Here is a 20,497-nt window from a genome sequence, read left to right as displayed (position 1 = left end):
GAGAGAGAAAGCATCTCATCCAAATGATAAGTTGACATATGAACAGAGACCTGAAGGAGGTGAGGAAATCCAAAACTGGATCTCAGGAGGATGTTTGTTAAAGAGTATTGAGCAGTTATTCATTGGGTGTTTCTTATGAACCACTTATTTAATCCTCACAGCAGCACTTCATGGTAGGTATTTTTCTTACTCCCATTTTACAGTTAAGAGGATTGAGGCTTAAAAATGTAAAGAAACTTGCTTAAGGCCACACTGTATACAAAGGACAAGCTAAGATTTGAACCCAGATCTGCCTCATTCACAAGCTGTGCTTTTAACCATCCTGTCAAATCACACAACTACCCAATACCAAGATGTCTACGTGCTCAATAGGATATTAGGCTAGTCAGTTACAACATCACACTTGGAAAAAAAATCAATTTGAGAGGAAAAAAGTAAATGAAGTTTGGTTCAATCAAATAAATAAATGAGAAACATTCCTCTCCACCCCCGTGGTGAAGGATCTAGATGGAAACAGAGCTGACCTTGTAAGTTATGGCTCTCCAGGCACAAAAAACAAAGAATGACCCAGCTCACCCTGTGGGGCAGGTACTGAAATTGTCTTTCAATGCAGCATTCACAGAGCTGCCAGAGGAGGCCAGGAGTAGGGAGGGGGGAGAGGAAGAAGAAGGGACCAGGAATGGAGTTTGATGTTGGAAGTCTCTATATCACTTCCCCTTCAGTTCACCCTTCTCTTTTCAGTTGAATCTCAGCACCAGGTTTGGATGTTTACATCTGGCTATATAACTGAGTTCTTCACAAGGTATAATCTACCGCAAGACTGGTCCTGCAGGGATAGAAGGAATTGCATCCAAGATCCACCATCCACATGGCTTCACTTAAGCTGAGAAAGGGTGGCAGAGCTATCACAGCTCCAGCTGTCCAGGCTTTGGGCCCCTTGATTTCCTCTTCACCCCCTGGAAGGCCTTATACCTGTGCATTAAGTGTGTGTGTAAAGATAGAAGGGTATGCTGTAGGAAAATGAGGACAGGGGAAGCTGTGTTTTCCAGCCACTGAATAAGTGGGGTTCTGCAATAATTGAGTGATTTGAGGGAAAGTGGACATACAATCCCAAGCAATCAAAGGGAATATTATCTTAATACCAGGGGTAGATGTTTTTCTTTCTGCCTCTCAAGTCCAAAGAGGGAAAGCAGGACGAGTGGCTTTGTTGTAAACTTTAAGGTCAGGACTCTTTCTGTTGAGCTTAGCTCTCAAATTCTCATTAGTCAACTAAGTGTGAAACATAACTAATAGCCGGGTAAGTATAAGTTGTGGAAGATAAGACTGAAAGTCAGAGGCTCCTTCCATGGGACCCCTACAAAGAGCCTATCATAAACAGGACTTCATCATCGTTAGCAGGGCTGTTAGAAAGTATCACCTATTGAAAATGTGCTCTCTTATTGGAGTTTCTCTGTGTGGGTGTGTTCCTAAGAGAGGAGTGGGTGAGCAAGAGTGTACTGGGTACAATTTGAGTATGTGCAAGAGAAAACAGAAACTCTCAGTGAGGAAGAACATAGGTTTCCGGGACTGCATCTGTGCAAAAAGGACACAGTCCCTGAAACTGTACTAAAGGAAAAACAAAACAAACAAACAAACTATTTTAAAATGTCTTATTTTACACAAGACATCTTCTTGGCACATTTCCCTCCTACTTCCTTTTCCGCTTGACCAAATAGCCCCTTCTCACCCCAGGTCCACGAAATGTTTCGAAGAGTCTGACAGAGTCTAACCAGATAGACTACTCACTCCGGGATCCCAGAGGCAAACCCCAGCCCAAGAACAGAAGTGACTCTCCAGTATGCACTTGCCTGGAGGTCGGCCCTTGAGCAATCAAGCGGAAATCACATCCTTTTCGAGGGCTGGGCCGAGGCCGGGCGAGGCAAAGAGAGCGGAGCGCGGCCCCGGCCCACAGGATCCGAGGTGACTCGGAGAGTGTGCACGCCCTGGGGCGGACCGCGCCCCTCTCCCGCTTCCCTGCAAGGAGTTCAACTCGTCAGGTGTAGGCGCGCGCGGCCCGCCCGGCCCCGCTCCCTGGCGGATTGCGCTTGCAGCGCTGGAGCCGCGCCCCCTCTCTCGGGGGAAGGCCTGGCGCCGGGACTCCCGAGGCCTCGCTCGCCGCTGCTCTGGCCTCTCACCGGCGCGAAGGCGGGGCCGGAGGCGGGGCCGGCGCGGCGGGGCGGGGCTCGCACCAGTGCCCGGGGCTCCGCCGCAGCTTATCCCGCAGGTCTCGCGGCAGGCTCGTGGCTCGGTCGCCAGCTCCGGCCCCATGGCAGCTCCAGGCTCCTCGGCTGAGTGCGGCTACATCCGTACAGTCCTGGGCCAGCAGATCTTGGGGCAGCTGGACAGCTCCAGCCTGGCCTTGCCCTCCGAGGCCAAGCTGAAGCTGGCGGGGAGCAGCGGCCAGGCGGTCAAGAGCCTGCGGATCCAGGAGCAGGTGCAGCAGACCCTGGCCCGGAAGGGCCGCAGTTTCGTGGGCAACGGTGAGTGGAGCCCCGCTGTGCCCTGCACCGCTCCCACCCTGCCCCATATCCCTTCCCTCCCCCTCCCTCCCCCTCAGCGCCCAGTTGCTTCGACTCGCTTCTTCCTGAGGGTGCGGGACCTGGTGTTCTGACCACCTGTGGGTCGCCGGCCCTTTGTACGATCTGTCGCGCCTCCGGACTCAGACCAGCTTACTTTGGGAAAGCACTGTTTTTAAAAACAACCTCTTACTCAGATGTGTCATATATGTATCTACGTATATTGTGTGTATATATATATATATATATATATATATATGAAAAGAATTCAGTCCAAGATTCCCTTCCTTAACCTGTTCCCCTAGGCCCCCCGCCCCCACCCCCACCCCATGGGACTTCATCTGGAGGCTCCGGGAGTCTGTAAACACTTTGAAATTCTCTGCAGAAATTTGGTAAGATCATTTTTCTGGGAGAAAGCGCCCCTAGCTTTTACTAAAAATTTTAAAGGATCTATGACCTCCATAAATATTTTTAAAAACAAAACCTGAAAGCACTGGCGCTCCTACAACCTGTAAATTGCGATTGTGGTGCCTTGCCCAGGTACTTCGGGGCACTCCACCCAGTGTACTGAGCGAGTGGTTGATCTAGGAAGTGAAAAGATTGGGTAGGAGGCTTTAGGCTGGGGAACAATCACCCCCCCCCCCACCGCGGGTGACGAGGAGGAGAAAGAAGGGGACTTTGGCCCCGCCGGCAGCAGCCCCGCCCGCCTTGCTGCGCCCCGCCGACGCACTCGTGAGCACAGCGCTAGTATCTACGAAAAATTAAACTTGGAGGTGAACAGAGTTAAAACAACACAAACACACACACACACACACACAAAGAACACTATATTAGTAACTGATAGTCAAAGGAGGTGGAAGGGGAAGAAGATGGCAAACCAGTTGTGAAAATTAGAGAACGTGAAATATCATTTCTCTCCTCCTAAAAGTCAGATGATCAGAGCCACTCAGTAATTCTTTTACTAGTTGTTTAATTTATTTTTTCATTATAAAAGTATTCTAGGCTTATTATGGAAACCAGAAGAAAGAAATTAAACAGTTAAGTTTGGTTATCAGTTGTTTCCTCCAATGTTGAACTGTTTCTCTAGGAAGCTAACTTGAGAAATGGCAAATGTAGAACCCATTAGGAAAAAGAAAAATGCTTGCAGACCAGATCAGAGATTTAAAACAGCAGACCCTGCGAAGCTGTATTGTTTTACATTTATGTAAAAGAATTTTAAAGGATCAGGCAATCAATATTTACATACTTGAAAGGTAAAGAGATGTTTAATAATTACAGTTGATGTAATTGTGTACCTACTATGTGCCAAGAATTGAACTCTGTGGTTTGCATTCATTATGTTACTTATGTTTCCAGAAAGAAAAAAAAAAAAAGCTTGTGAGGTAAGGTGCTTTAATCCCCATTGTACAGATGAGGAAACTAAGCAGTTAAGTAACACTCAATTTCCCACAGGTAGTAAGTAGCAGAACTGGTAGTACTTAAATTCCCAAGCCTGAATTTTTAAACCACTCATCAGTTATATTGTTAAGCTTTTTGGTAATTAATAGAAAGTGGGATTTTAATTAAACCTTAAGCCTCTCTAAGCCCCCATCCCATTTTCCTTTAAATAAAACTGAGATAATTCTGAGTGGGGAGGTCTCAGTGACACAGAACTGCCACAGCACACGGAAAAAAAAGAACGTATATTTACATTTAGGAGTCTGACTAAAGACCCTAGGACAACTGAGGCCAATTTTTGACCAGTGGGGTCATTGTACCCCTTTAGTCTGTGCAGGTCCAGTGCCAAACTGGAACCAAACTAGCTGCTTCTGCATAGGGGAACACAAGGGATGCACCTGAAATATCCTTTCTTACCCTCTGAGAATGGCTGGCCAGGAAGAGCAACCAGACATCAACTATTCAATAAATGCAGGGAATGAACAGAAGGAAAGGGAGCATTGCCAAGCATCTGCTATGTGCCTAACCCTGTTCAAGAATATGTTTGCATTTTATTATATCCTTAAAACAATTATGTGAGATAGATATGCAGATCCATTTCACATATGAAGAATGCGTCAGTATCTCAATATTTATTGGATGCTTAGTCCCAAACCCACACATGATTTGTTCTCTTGACAATGGCACATTCATGTTGTTTGGTGAATTCAAGAACTATCAGGTGAGTCTGTTCTTCATGCAGGGCACTATGCAGGTACTGAATTAAACATACACTCTCCTTGCTTTAAAGCAAGGAGTTCAAAGTCTGTAGAAGGAAAATGCTCTCTCTAAAAAAATGCGTTATCAAATAAAAAATGGTAAGCTACCCAAAGGAAGAACAGCCAACGAATTATAGAGTTTAGAAGAATGAGTTAGACTACTAGCTGAAGGGAATTTTGAAAAGCTTCTTGGAGGAATTGGGATTTTAGGTCTCAAAAATTCAGTAGGATTGGACAGAGGGAAGGGTTTGGAGGAAGAGCATTCTAGGAGGGAACAGCAGGAATATTACACAGTTCACAGAATTGATATGGTAGAACAAAGGGCACTGTCATGATGCCTCTGCTCCAATGCTTAGGGCAACTGCTTGAGTCCAACTAAGGAACAAAGTGTTTGAAATATTTTTATTGCAACAGGAGCTTCCCAACAAGCTGAAATACACTCAGCCTACACGGAAGTGCCAGTCAGGCAGAGAGATAAGGCAACAAACAACACCTACTTACTCTAAACCTCAGCTTTCTGAGACTCAAAGAGGAAATCAGCTTCAAAGGAATTTAGCATTAACACACCATGGAACAATTACCAGGGGTGGTTTGTGTATGTTGTTTAATTAAAGTTCTTTGAAAAGGTTTGGGGGCTCCTTATGGTTGTGAGTATTGTTTTTATTATTTCCCTATTACTATCCTGTCTCTAAAGTTGAAACAGACAGGCAGTTGTTGAAACAGTGCTGGTCTGGAAAGAATCCTGTATCAACATAAATTCCGGGAAGAAATGACCCTGGTGTTAACTGCTGTTAGCTCCAGGGACCTGGAGAATTCTGAATTGTTGACATACCTGTAAGATCGAGGCAGCAGATAATCTGCTGAAAACAGAGATGAGATAAATGTGACTGATTTGTTGATAAATACCCTGCAAGGGTCTTTAAACTGTCAACTTCTCTCTAATGCCTTTATATGAGTGAGTGGTTTTCATTGTAAATTACTCTAACTTTTGTTATTTTAAATTGTGTTGAACATTTTAAAATTGGCTGTAACTCTTGGGGGCGGGGTGGGGGGGGGCAGTGTGGAACAGAGGTGTATAGCAGCATTGTGAGATGAGTCTGTATTGTAGGAAATTTTAAAAATTCTTTTATAAAAGTCACATAGAAGACATTTAAGAATTGCAAGTTCAGTATTAGCAAAGGGAAGAATTTTAAGTTTCCATATCCTATTTATTACATTTACTTTGAAAGTACTACTACTTTACTTATTACAACAGTTCCCCCTTGGGTGCCTGGGTAAGGAAGAAAGTCATGTTTTAAATTGTTGTATGTATACAATACTTATAAAACACAATGAACAATATCCTAATAAAATTTGCAGCTTCTTTGGAAATCAGCCAAAGGCATGCTGTATACTTAAATGGTTTTCCTGGCCAAGATGTTTTGAATTTCTGTGATCAGAAGGAATTTTGGAGAAAGGACTGAAAATTGGCTAAGGTAGCAAAAAAGGCAATTAGTAGGTATTATTTGTGGGGGCAGAGGCCCAGGGTGGGGTGGGGGGGGGTAGTTAGACATTGTTTAAATCCTGTATGAATTATTTGTTGCCAAAAAAAGGAATGCCAGGAATGAAGCAATTCTGGAAGCGAGGCGACTAGCTATTTAGAAAGTAGGAGAAATCAGGAGAGAAGGAAAAAAAGTTAGATGGTGGGGTGGCAGGGACATGGCCATGCTGCTGTGATTGTAAAATGTCAGTAGTGCCACATGATTTAATGTACTTCCTTGTCTGCCAGTGTCTAGCAGATCAATTGCAATGACTTAAAAAAAAAAAAAAAAACTGCATTTTTTTTTTTTTTTTAGAAATTCTTCTGATTATAATAAGTCAAAGGAAATAGAATGTTAACAGCATGGTGATTACAAAAAAATTAACTCCCCTCCCCTAGAAGTGGTGAAAACACATCTTTTATGGATAAGGTCTTGAGTGAAGGCGTGAGTAGAGGTGCTTCAGAACCAATGGAAGTATTAACAGTGTTTGATTATAAAAGTACATTGCTCTATGTGTCCCAGATAAGGTGCAAGAAATTTCCTTAAGAGAAAACAACTGTTCACTTAGGCTTTTTAAAAGACTGCATTAATGTTATTTATGCCCTGTGTTAGTAAGTTCCAATCATGGGAACAGCTCACTTGAATTAGATATTCTAGGTATTTGTTGTTCACATTGGCTTATTCTCCTAATTGTTTTGGATATCAGCTTTAAATTTTTTTCCTATGTGTTAAAATAAGGTCATACATATTTACTTTATTTTATCTTCAAATAGTTAACATTAATTTTACACTCATTGAGTTTCTGGTCTGATCAATAGAAACTATTAAAAGCTTTAGTTTTTTCTTTTCTGAGAGCAAGCATATATTATTGGCAACCTATCTATGATAATAATGTATAACAAATATGTTGCTAAAACCTCTGGAATTTATATATCAGACTTGATTAATATTGTCTGTAATAAGATCATTTGATACTATCTCAGATGACATTCAAGAATTTTAAGTCATACAATTCTGAGGTAAATGTTGGACTCCAACTATTTTGTGCCTGTACACAAATGTATGAAGACATAAATACCATACTCCTTCTGGGGAAGTAAACAGTAAAAGGGGGAATAGACACAATTAGTAGAAAACTTAATCTTTGTGCTAGAATGAGCCATCTCACTCCCCTGACTTATTAGGATAAGAACAATAAGCAGAATTTCAGGTCCTCTTATAATAGAATGATTGAAAAATCTATTGTGTATATTTCGTGTTATGCCATTAATGGTGATTGGATATAGGACATAAAAACAGTTGCTCTATTCTTAAGTAAAGTGCTTAAAGAGGAGCTGGGGAGCCCAATCAATATGTAGACTTAAATGAAAAGGCATATTTAGAAAAAAGAATCTTGAGCATTTGAAAACACAGCTCACTGTTACCATTAAAAGAATTCACATATTTGTTTTCTTGAAATAATCAGCTTTAGGCTTAACAATATTAATTGGCCAAAGCATCATAATCGAAGTTCTGCAATTCCTTGATATCCAGAAGAAAATACTGCTCATTAGAAGCTTAATAAATTATTCCCACTTTATCTTTTTTTTTTTTCACACACACACACTGTATTTTATTTTTACAAGAGATAAATAGACTGACACCAAGCATTGTACATGGATGACCACAACAAAAGCGACAATGATTGCAATTACCAAACATGAAACACACTCATACTATGTCATAATATTGACATTCAGTCCAGTAATCCTCCACTGTAACAGCTCCTTTACTTTGCAGTGAAAATTGATTTGTATATTCTTTGCCTCTGAGTCCCTGTTGGATTTTTTTTTTTTTAATTCAGTCAGAAAGTCACAAAAATTATACTCATCCTCATCAGTTCACTCAGTCCCATGTAATTAATTTTTTTTTTCATCTTGATCTTTTGTTAGCACTTTTATGAGTTCATCAGTTTTTCATTAGAGTTCTGAAAATGCTTATTCATTCAGTTCAGCAGTACAGTCAGTTACCAGAAACCTGTACTTGTCAGAGTCTTTTCCATGAATTTCTTAAAGATGAAACCCTTTTATAGGAACATATTTGCAAAAGCATCATAGTACACACAGAACTGTCTGTAAATGACAAAAGACTTAAAAATGACCACAGTTAAAAATTTGATGAAAGTTCATAATAATGCAGTAGATAAGAAAATTAGTTATTTCTGAGATATACATTTTAAGGTAATAACTAGGATTATGACTTATAACATTATACCAGAACATATAAGATTTTTAGAAATTTCATGTAATGTCTGAAACATTTATATTAACATATTTCCATACAAATAACCCAATGAAAGTTTAATATTAGTTGTTTTGTTTGTTTGTTTTTTTATACTGCAGGTTCTTATTAGGCATCAGTTTTATACACATCAGTGTATACATGTCAATCCCAATCGCCCAATTCAGCTCACCACCATCCCCACCCCACCGCAGTTTTCCCCCCTTGGTGTCCATATGTCCGTTCTCTACATCGGTGTCTCAACTTCTGCCCTGCAAACCGGCTCATCTGTACCATTTTTCTAGGCCCACTTTATCTTAAATCTCACTAATATGTTCACAGGATAGGGGTGAGGAGGATCACATCCAAATTATTGTATCTTGATTACCTTTTTCTTTGAAGGAGGAAAATAAATGGAAACTTTTCTTGACAGATCATAGGAACTTATTATAGAATACCAAAATATTGCAGATAAAACACAAGCCATACAGATAAGAGAATGACGGTAAATATATATTATGCAGATGTAGAATCAACCGTGCCACAACAAACATAGTCATCTTTTCTAATCACTTAGAGTCTGTCTGCATTTGGGGGAAAATTTTTTTTCTTTCTCTCTATATTCCCAGAATGACAGAGAAACAGTAGGAAGTATTTGAGCACCTTCCATCCACTCCAAGACAAAAGCATGCACGCAACTATCATCTTCACATTTTGGCTCCACTGTGGTAATCCACAGGATAGATGTAGGCCTGAAGGATTAAGTGCAAACTGAATGTGTATAACTAGGATATTTTTAATGTACAAGGAAATATTGACTAATCAACCATTAACTTGTCAAGCGCTGATGAAGGACTGTGCCAGAAATGGTAGTAAAAGATGTGATTCTTTATATCAAGAAGGTAAATCTGGCCTCACTTCAATTCATTCTTCACCTAGGTAGTAAACTTTCTAAAATCTCAGCACATCATTTCCTGATCTAAATTACTTCGGTTTCTTTCTGTTCTCTACAGGAGTGAAATCCTTATTCAGCATGGCATTCCAAGTTCTCCATGATCTGATGTCTGCATCTTCTCAAACTTGGTCCTATCACCACTACTCCCACACCCAACCAAACACCAGCGATTTATCTTGCTCGATTCCTAGCCCTACCCCCTGCTGCCCTCACTCCTCTCTCCCTTCTTTTGGCTGGGTTAACTCTTACACGCCCCTCAAAACTCAGTTCAGTTGTGCCCCTGTATAGGCAGCCTTCCCTCATCCATCCTGATCCAAGTTAAAGATTTGATCACCGTGAGGCACACAAGATGTTTCAGTAGGGGAGAAACATGAAAAAATGCAGGGGTTTTCTGAAAATACATTTGGCAGATTTGGTGGATTTAAAGAAGGGACAGCAGTTATGAATCAGTTGGGAGAGAAGAGGTTAGTACTGGCAAGTGAGGGGCAGTGGAAATATCATGTCTTGAGTCATTACAAAAACCTATAGCAAGTTTTTTAAAGCAAAAAGTTCTTTAAATTCATCTTTTTGACTATTAGTTGCATCATTGTGAGTACAATGTGCTATTTGTCATTGTGGTTCTAAAGTTTTACAAGTGATCATTATGAGGTATCTCAGCAAATGAATTGGCAAGAATGCCAAAGTAAGGTGATAAATTACAGGAATTCATATAGATTTAGAAACCTCCAGCGTGTATCAACTTAGTGCTTTACTAGTGTGCTAAGTTACCAGTTTATAATCACAAATTTTATAATCACACATTCTGGCTACTCAAACAAAATACATGATATAGACACCTGCAGTATAAAAGGGCCTTTTTTTTTTTAAAGGGCCTTTTAAATATGTGTTTTGTGGTTATCTAGAGCAGTAATTTGAGGATTACCCCAAAAATGTCATAAACTGATGTCATAAACTGCGTAAGAGGCTCCTGAAAAATAAGGACTTCTGGTGGCTGGTTAGTATATTATTAGTGGGTGATAGCCATTGACTTAGTGACACAGTGGCACATGGAGTGTGTGGCCCTTTTGCTAGGATTGTTGGTCTGTCCCTGGCATATTCAACTTTGTTTGAAGCCAGCTCTGCTCACCACTGTACTACCAACACTGACTCCTGGCATACTCCACTTTGTAAGAACTCATAGCCAGTACTTTCCAACTGTACACTCAATACACTGAGTTGTTCCTCATGGTTGATTATGTGAGCTTTCTTAACTGGTAAGTTACAGCACTGCACACTTTCTGTTAATTTTTCAATAATGCAAAACACTATTAGGCTTTGGTCTGCTTTAAAACAATTTTTCACCATAGTTTTTTAAACCAACAAATTCCACTCCTCTTCCAGCCTGAGCAAGTGCTTACCTGAGTTGTATACAAGGTTGTAGAACTGCGGTTTGCGTGAATATCTGATCATTTTTCTTAGAAAGTAGAAAACAGAAGAAGATAAAAGAAATAATTTTTTTTAATGTTAAGTCCAGGAAAATGAATTCTATGTTATATGCCCACACAGGCAAAGGAAAATCCTTCACCAACTCAGGAGTCCTGATGTATGGTTCTTGATGGGTCTTTACATATTTTGTGTTTTCTTTTAAGTACCTACTTTTGTTAGTAAATTATTTTAAGGACCTATTTAAATATGAATTGCTATACAAATTCCTTCTGATAAGTTTCAAGAGGTCATGTAGTTAAATCTTTTTAAGGTATATGGAGAAAGAGAGCTGTTGTTACCCAGAGGTTGCTGTGAAAAGACCAAATACAAGAAAGTGAAAGCTTTTAGAGCTTTTAGACTTCCAGAATCTAATCTCTTTCCATCAAAAAGACCATTGTGAATCCACACAGTGAAGGCAACTGCTTGTGATTGTGAGCACCATAAATTGTATCATTTAAATCAGTACTGGTAGTGAACACATACTGATTTCTATGCATACCTGTTTTCATGGGAATTTCTTATACCTCCATCTCTACACATTCTCCTTTTAAAGCTCAGTGTGAACCAAATCAGTTTTTCACCTATGCTCAGAGAGTGCTAGATGCTTGAAAGAAAAGATGCTTCTCTGAATGTGAATGCTACTCTCTTCTCTCTAATATAAGCAGGTTATTTAAAGGTCTTGTTTGTTTGTTTAGCAACTCTCTATCATCTACTTACCATAAGGGAAGCTGTATTTTTAAACGTGCCCAGATACCGGTAATGGAGTCACAATAGAGGCTTGTCAATTTGATTTCATAACTATATTAAATTTAACCAATTGGGTAATAAAGCTGGTCACAAAGAACTGATTATGGAAATTAATTTTCTATTTTTAACCCTAACAATATTTTATTATTTTGGACAACACTTGCATAGATGACCAGAAATCAAGATATTTTCCCACGAACAGCTGCTTAGGGATCACATCATTCAGATTAACATTCAGAATTGGAAAGAGAGAAAATTACATTTCCTGTGAGGTCTGCACCTCTGCAGTCTTCTGAGCAATTTGGAATCCTTCCATCAAAACCAACCCCCCTCGTTCTCACCCTCCCACCCTGCCCCCACAATTGCTTTGACCTGAATTGCTTGTTATTTGAGGAGGATGGAGTTCTGTAACTGCGTCCTTCATTTCCTTTAAAGTGGGCTCCATAGATGTCCACAGTGTTCTTAGAAGAAAAGGTTTGGATAATGTTGCCTGAGTCAGTATTAATAATTTGAAATAGTCCCTAGAAATCATTGCCTTCTTTAGGAAACAGCAAAAGCACATTATGCAGTGTGTAAGTGAAATGAATGACCAGTTAAAACCACAAAATGCCATCATGATCATCCTCAGTGGCTGGGTCAATCAAAAATAACCAAAAAAAACCAAATTCAGTACCCGAATAAAAACTCTTAGATACAACACAGTGTAAATTAAAGCATGCAAACTAGTTTATCCCTCTTTCTACAACAGATTAATTCATGAAAATGTGTGAAAAACAAATTTTGTGACCCAAATTCTAGTTTTAAAACCGTATCTCATTTTTGCATGTTGCTTTACAATTTTAAAAGTATTTGAATGTATGCTTTCTCAGGTAAACCTCTCTCTCAGCAACTCTGTTAGTAGTTGGAATTATGGGAAATAAATCTAGGTGATTTGTCCAGACACACAGAAAGGAGTAGAGTTGGAGGCTCCAGACCAAGTCCACAGATTTCTTCAGCTTAGGGAAGATACCTACATACTTCTGTGATGTACGGAAGCCCTTTGAAATACAGTCATGCTCTAATTTTCCATGTTAGAAAATGTGGATTTTTATGTTGGATTTATTTAAAGCAGTATGTGCCTGTATGTATAATATGTTTTTGTTGCTTTCTTATTTCTGTTTTTGGAGAAGGGCATGGCTGAGTTATTTTATATGTTTAACTGTCATATTATTATGTGTTTTATTCTCTGATTGAACAGAAAATAATGACTTGCCTTAAAGAGATTAGTTTCCATTCTGATTAATATTTATTTTTTAATTCTACCGTTCAAAATTTCTTTAAAATCTTAGAACACAGCTGCTAATTCATTAATCCACTATACTGATCTCAAACTCACGACTGCCTAGGCAAATTAATCTGCATTATTTGCTGTTTAAGATTGGCATTCCAGAGAAACCATCTGTTGAGACGTCCTGCAGGTTGACTATCAGGAGTGACAACTTTTCTTGAACAGGAGGAGAGTCGGTGGTTTAAAGATCTAATCTTATTTTATTCCCTGTTACCAACTACCTTGTAGTTATTTTGGGAACCAGTAAATCAGTCTCAATTCTTTCATCTGAAAACTGAAGGAGAAGCTTCCTTATAAGGATTTATGTCAGCAAATAAAGAACTTTTACAGAGTATTTGGAGTTGCCCAGGTAAAGGTTCTAGAGGAAAGAGAATGACTGTTTTTGGTTCTCACAAAAAAAAAAACTATGATAATAATAATCTCTCCAGGGTTTTGATAAATGGCAATTTCAGAAGAGCCACAGTGCAGTCAAATAGTAGAGATCAGTGGAAAGGATGAGCCCAGAGTTCAAACCCGATATTAAATCTCTTCACAATTTGAAGCAAGTAATTTGTTTCCCTCTTTTTTAAGGGACATGCTAATAGCTAACTCTGCATCACAAAGTATTGAAAAATAAAATAATTTGAGCTCCCTAAAGAAAAGTAGTATTGAAATGTAAGGAGTTGCTTTAAAAAGCTACCAGCCCCAGCAACAATGTGAGTTAAAGAATGTAAACTAAACATTTAGCCTCCCTTCCCACACCAGCAAGACCCTTGCAGCCCTGCCTTCCTGATAGCCTGGGGTGGGGGTGGGTGTGAGAGAAGGAACAGTGGGGCCCGAGTTGGGGACTACAGACAGCCTGGGCAGCCTCAGCAGGAGCCTCAGGCAGGCATTGAGAGCTAGTACTTAAGCCTCTCACAGCTTTTGCTCTGGGGTGGGACAGAAGATTCCTTTCCCTTATTCAATGTCCAGGTTCCAGGCATCCTCTGTCATTGAAGTTAAAAATTAAGGGGCTGCCTGACCTTTTGCTAACCCTTGAGAAGAAATCAGGCCCCTGGAAACAGGAGATGACTGGCTTAGCTCAACTCTTGTGGTCTTTAGGGTGACAGTTACAAGCCTGCAGCTGCCTCCCCCAAGACCCCTTGAGGCCTGAAACTTGTTTACCAGCCAGATTATTTGGCTCCAGGAAATAAGACACATATACAAACATAATTTGGGATGGATTCATACTTTTTAGCTCTCTGGCAACAACACTCTCCATTCCCCCTCTCCCTCAAAATAACTTGTGAATCTATTGTCAGTTAGACTCTATAACAATTTATTGGAAAAGTATGTTGCTATGTTCCAATTGTACTGGAAAGGGTCTACCTGTGTTGTTTTATTTCCAACATCTTTCACAAGTCTCTCAAGCCTGCAAGAGTTAATTATTTTATTTTTTCCTCTGATTTCTAAAAGAATGCTACATGACACAGTAATTTTGGTTAAAGTTAGGGAACTAGAAATTACCTAGGTTTTAGAGATCTTTTATTATTTTGATTAGGCTTTTTTTTTTTTTTTTTTTTTTTTGTAGGGTGGCGGGAGATCACAAAAGAACAAACAAAAAGCTGGGAGCTTTTTAAGCTCAAAGAGGAGCATTTTAAGACTTGCCTCAGTTGAGAGTCCCTGCAGGCCCCACAGAGCTGAGCAGGAAGGGCTGCCTCCTGTGCAGTGTCTGCAGGAAAGGGCTGACTTGTTATACCCCAAACTAAGAACTAGCCGGCAATTCGTTTGTGGTGTAAAAGTTGATTCCCTCTTCTGCCTAACTCTCATGTTGCCCAATGCCTCAGGCCCAGGGTTGGCATTTTTCAAGCTGATCCATGTTTTCTTTGAGTACACCGACCCATTATATTTATTGCCTTCACCTACATCCTCTCAGGAAGCTTCAGAGTTCCTGCCTTGGGTATTCCTCTGACTTACCGAACTGTTAAACTGTAATTAACATTTTTAGATTTTTGTGAAAATCTCCTCTCTCCTTTCTTCCCTTTTCTCAAAAAAATATTTTTAAATAAATATTTTTAATTTTAATTCAACTTTTATTTTGAAAAGCTTGTGGAGAATGTTGTCATAACCTGCAATCATTTGCCATATCCAAGGGTCCTGTTAACCTAGCACTTAAAAAACACTAATGTAAATCTAGTACTTGTCATTGACCTTAATTTTTTTTTAATAAATATATTTATTTTTTTGGCTGTGTTGGGTCTTCGTTGCTGCGCATGGGCTTTCTCTAGTTGCGGCAAGTGGGTCTACTCTTTGTTGTGGTGCGTGGGCTTCTCATTGCAGTGGCTTCTTTTGTTGCAGAGCATGGGCTCTAGACGCGAGGGCTTCAGTAGTTGTGGCACGTGGGCTCAGTAGTTGTGGCTCGCGGGCTCTAGAGCACAGGCTCAGTAGTTGTGGCACACAGGCTTATGTGCTCCGCGGCATGTGGGATCTTCCCGGACCAGGGCTCAAACCCGTGTCCCTGCATTGGCAGGTGGATTCTTAACCACTGTACCACCAGGGAAGTCCCGACCTTAACTACTTAAATTTAAAATATATTATTGTTATATAATCTTTACTGATTGGCCCACTTATATTATTTTAATATATGCTTGATTACAGGAAATCTTCACCGAACTAGCAGTGTTCCTGAATATGTCTACAATCTACACTTGGTTGAAAATGATTTTGCTGGGGGACGTTCCCCTGTTACTAAAACCTATGACATGCTGAAGGTAGGATACCAAAGAGTATAACCCTAGTTACCAGGTTACCAAGAAAACATTTTTAAACTTCTGTAGGTTATTTTTTAATGTTTACCGTTCTCAAGTATTACCATTTCCTAAATGAATTATGAGAAGTGGACACCATGGAAAACTGGAAACTTTAAACAGTATTAAATCCTGGTGCAAATAACTAGACAACCAAGTCTTGTTTAAAAACAGATTTTACCCAGAAAGGAGCTGACTTCTCCGTGTGATTCAGAGAAACCAACACCTTGTGTAATAGTCCTAGAATAGTTAATCGTCAAGAAAGATGAAAATTGATTCATGCCTCATTTAAACTTTATTTCTCTCTTGTGCAGACAGGCACAGCTGCCCCTTATGAAGGTCGCTGGGGGAGAGGAACTTCGCAGTACAGCTCTCAGAAGTCAGTGGAAGAAAGGTTCTTGAGGCAGCCTCTGAGGAGACTTGAGATTTCCCCGGACAGCAGCCCTGAGCGGGCCCAGTACGCACACAGCGAGCACCAGTCCAGCCAGAGAAGCCAGGCCGGGCACACCTCGCGGCAGCAGGAGAGCAGGAGGTCCACGCTTCTCGTGCCGCCTCGCTACGCCCGCTCAGAAATTGCGGGTTTCAGCCACTCCGGGGCGGTGGGCAGACAGCGCCACTACGACACGTACAGGCGCTACCAGTACCGGTCTGTGAACGACGCCGTCTTTGACGGCGCCCGGGTCCACCCGGTGGTGCTCACGTACCCCAGGCCTGGGACCAGCCACAGCCTGGGCAACCTCCTGGAGAAGGAGAACTACGTGACTGCGGGGCCTGCCGCGGGGCAGGCCAGGCCGGCGTCCGTGCAGCGGGGCACGCAGGGCCGGGCGGCGCGGTCGTCCTGGCATCAGAGCTCCTTCCATAGCACCCGCACACTGAGGGAGGCCGAGTCCGGCGGGAGGAGGACCCACATGACCGTGGGCCAAGTGGCAGCAGGAGGAAGTGGGAACGTGCTCGCGGAGAGAAGCACTTTCACCGACGCCCAGGCTGGGTGAGTCCCCTTCTCAATCTGCAGCACAGTCGGTGCCAGCACATTCTGTTCCCACAGCTCTTACCGTGTGAGCTGGCGCTCCTGGGGCTGCAGAGAAAGGCTTCCAGAGATAAGTGATTAAAACAATGACTTCTCAGGCAGCTGCCTAATTGACAGATTAGCCTGTTTGCCTCAGGGGCAGGGGCCAAGCTACCTGCTTGTATGGCAGCTCTGCGGGGGAAATGTGACTTTTAATCCATCTGTTCCAAATTAGATGCTGGCTAAAGGGATGGCTGCCCCTTGGCTATATGAAAATCTACTTTGAATGAGAGCTAACTCGAGAGTAGACCAAGAAATGGATAATTGCATGCATCAGTTATTCTCAATCATTCCTTGAAATAAAGGAAGGAAAAAGGCAAAAGTGTTTATTCCTGGTGCTAAGAGTGAACCTCAAATGCTGTTTTGATAACACTACCACAAAAAGATGGAGCTAAGCAAAGGCAGCTAATTTCTAGATGTCTCTTTCCTTCCTTTTATACCTAATAATTTTACTTTTTGATTCTGGTATCAGTGATTGGAGGGGTTTTGTTTTGCAATACTGAATAATTAAAATAATTGAAGTTTCAAATTCATTCCTTTGCCTCTCCTATTTACTTTATACCTTGACTAATCTAGTTTTTGGAACTTTAACCTTTATTCAAGTTTGATGCTGGAGCACAAATTTCATAAACTGAGGAACTCACTAAGAGAAAGGTTAAGAAATGGATGGATGATTACATCAGTAACTCCCAAAATAATGATGTGGTATCATTATGGTAAAACATTAAATACATGACTTTTTAAAATTTCTAATGGAATTTGTTACCTTTAATCATCCCTTTAAGTGAAATTGTGCAGTATACTCATTGATTAGGTAGGCACCAGTGAGAAAAGATGTTAGGGCTGATCTAATCTTGAAGCAAGAAATATTTTTTATAAAGCAAAATTGAGCATCAGACTTCTAACATTTCTTGTAGAAAGCAGATCTTTGTCAATATGGACACACTTATAAAGAAGAAAAATACATGAGGTAATTATTTATGGAGGAAAAAGCTGATCAAGTCTTTTAAATGGATAATTCAAGATGTATTAAATGCCTACTGTATTCTAGGATTTGTGCCAAGCATAGTTTTAACAAAATGATTCTAACAATAACAAAACTATTGTGCCACGTTCTCCAGCAACTGGTATTCTTCTCTTCCTGCATCTCTGTGTCCCCACACTGCTTCCACCACCTTGTCACTTCCCAGCCTGTCATCAACCCACTGCAGTATGGCTTTAGTCCCCACCATTTCACTGAAATAGGCTCCCCAGAGATCTACCAATGACTGCCTTAATGCTACATCTGAAGCAGTCCTTATATTACTCAGTCTATGGACAGCATTTGACACCACTATCTGTGAAATTCTCCCTTCCCTGGGTTGTCAGGGCACCAGCTTCTCCTGGTTTTCTCTAGCCATGTCTTAGTCTTCTCTGAGAAGACTTTTCTACATGCCTAAGGAAGTCATCTTCATCAACCCTTCTCTTCTGGTCTTGGTGCTCTTCTAAAGAGGCCCTGTGTACTGCACTTGTATCCTGTGATTCCCAGTGTTTTATTTTCAGCTCTGTCCTCCATCCTGAACTCTAGATCTGTATGTATTTCTAACAAAGTCATGGACTCAGTGTGTTCAAAACTAAATTTATCTGCTCTTCCCTACCCTCTACTCCTATCTTCTCATACTAAAGTCCTATCTTTACAAACCTGGGAGTCACTCTTAGCTTTTCCCTCCATAGTCACATATCACCAAGCCACATTTTATTCTCCTTAATGGGTCTTAAATTTTTACCCTTCTTTCTGTCTCTATTGCATAGGTCTCCCTGCCTCTGGTCTTGCTCACTCAACCATTCTCTAGGACCATTAGAATGATCTTCCCAAATCTGATGATTCCTCTCTCCAATTTATAACCTTCCCATAATTCCACCATATTTTTGTGCTTTTTACCATGGCACACGAGGCCCATGTTTTCAGCTATGCTTATCACTCTAGTCTCATCTCTTTCTACTGTCCTCCACCCATCATCATCACCTTCCCCAAACACATCCCCAAACAGTCAAACCACCTCGAACCTCTTTTACTTCCCTTAATGGAAAATATTTATTCACATATTTTCTTTCTTTTCCTCTTTCTGCCTTCCCTTCTTCTTTCCTTCCTTTCTTTCCTCCTTCCTTCCTTCCTTCTTTTCTTTGTCTGTCTGTCTATCTATCTATCTCCTCCCAGTAGCTTTGGCCGGCTACTCATGATTCTGGATTTATCTGTTACCACCCTTTCCCTGACCACTCCCCTCACAATCTAGTTTATGAGCCCCAGATAGCTGTACTGTGTGGGTGTCTCTACCAGAATAGTATATTGTGGTTATTGGTTTTCTTATCTGTTCCCCGTCTAAATTCGAGTTATTGTTTTAATAGGGTGGATTTTATTACAATAATTGATCATATTTCAAAGACTAGAAGGAATACTTGGGATCAAGAAATTTAAAATAAAGGGAAAGAAATCTATTCTTGATGATTCCCAAAGTTACCATCCTAGAGACCAGAAATCATAGAAATGAACACTTCTTGAAAATTTTGCTATGTATGGAAAGGAAAGGGCGTCAGGGATATTTCCTATAATGATCAAGGTGGCATCCATATCTAATTCCCTTCCTCCTTTAGTGTGCCCCATGGCTCATTTCAGTTCCCCGGGCTGCCCCCTGAGAGCTCTGCCCTTGAGAACACACACTCTGCTCTCCTTTGTCTTGCAGTATCTCACATTTCAAACTCTATCCAGTCCCTATATTTGGAAACTGCTTTTTTATGTCTAGTGAAAGTCCCACAGGTAAAGAAGTGTTCTTTCACATTTGTGGAACACTCCTATAGAGTAGTTAGATAAAACTATAAACCTACATAATGACATAAGGTATTAAACAATGGATCTTTGTTTCTAAAAGAAGAATGGCTGGTCAGTTTCTAATGCAGCTGAAAATCAAAACATTGGAGTAAAGAGAGATAGTGAACAGCTGTTCTAAATCAGACTAATGAAAAAGGTTTAAGAAATCACCAAGTAAAACACTGTAGATCAGTTTTACTGAAAATATGATTTCTGTACCTATGGAAGACTGGTGGTTCAGCAAATGAATATTAGGTTGCTCCAGTGTACCCAGCACTGCAGTAAGCACCATAGAGGATCCGTAAAAAAGAAAATAAGACACATCAAGTGCTAGATTGTACTAGTGTCTATAGGAATTCAGAGAACAAAAGAGTGATGTATTAGTAGAGGGAGAGAAAGGTGAGAGACTTTATCTCTGGTAGGATCACCAGTCAACTTTGTGACACATAGCAGCACAGAGCAGAAAAGATGTCATTATAACTTCCCTTCACATCCTCTTAATTAGCAACCTCTTTAGTTCTTTGATTCCTCAGGTCTCTTTTAATTATATCTTTCTTTCCATTTCCATTTTTAACAGCCCAGTTCACAACTTTATTGCTTCAGCTAAGACTCTTGTAGTGCCCTCAAAACTGTGTCTAGAGACACATATCCATTCCAAAGTCATCTTTCCAAAGCAGTGCTTTCATCACACCTAAAATCTTTGTGAGGTAGGGCAATTTGCATTTCCTAAGCATCTGACAACACGAGGGAGCTCTTCATTCATCATCTGGTGTTTGCTTGGCCTTCAGAGCTATTCTAA

General features: G+C 40.6%; 1 protein-coding gene across 1 annotated transcript in view; it reads left to right on the top strand.

Moving 5' to 3' along the window:
* The first annotated feature begins 2,213 nt into the window (after positions 1 to 2,213).
* The window catches only part of PKP2 (plakophilin 2), an 85,309-nt gene continuing 67,025 nt past the window's right edge, over positions 2,214 to 20,497 (top strand). The window contains exons 1-3 of the mRNA XM_059935622.1: positions 2,214 to 2,519; positions 15,639 to 15,751; positions 16,102 to 16,775. Of these exons, the coding sequence (XP_059791605.1) occupies positions 2,306 to 2,519; positions 15,639 to 15,751; positions 16,102 to 16,775 (1,001 nt within the window). The 5' untranslated portion in view covers positions 2,214 to 2,305. The remainder of the gene's footprint in view (positions 2,520 to 15,638; positions 15,752 to 16,101; positions 16,776 to 20,497) is intronic.

The sequence above is a fragment of the Balaenoptera ricei genome, chromosome 10, assembly GCF_028023285.1.
Source record: "Balaenoptera ricei isolate mBalRic1 chromosome 10, mBalRic1.hap2, whole genome shotgun sequence".
NCBI classification, from domain to species: Eukaryota; Metazoa; Chordata; class Mammalia; order Artiodactyla; family Balaenopteridae; genus Balaenoptera; species Balaenoptera ricei.
Note: the sequence above shows the minus strand (reverse complement) of the source record. Positions and strands in the feature narration are given on the sequence as shown.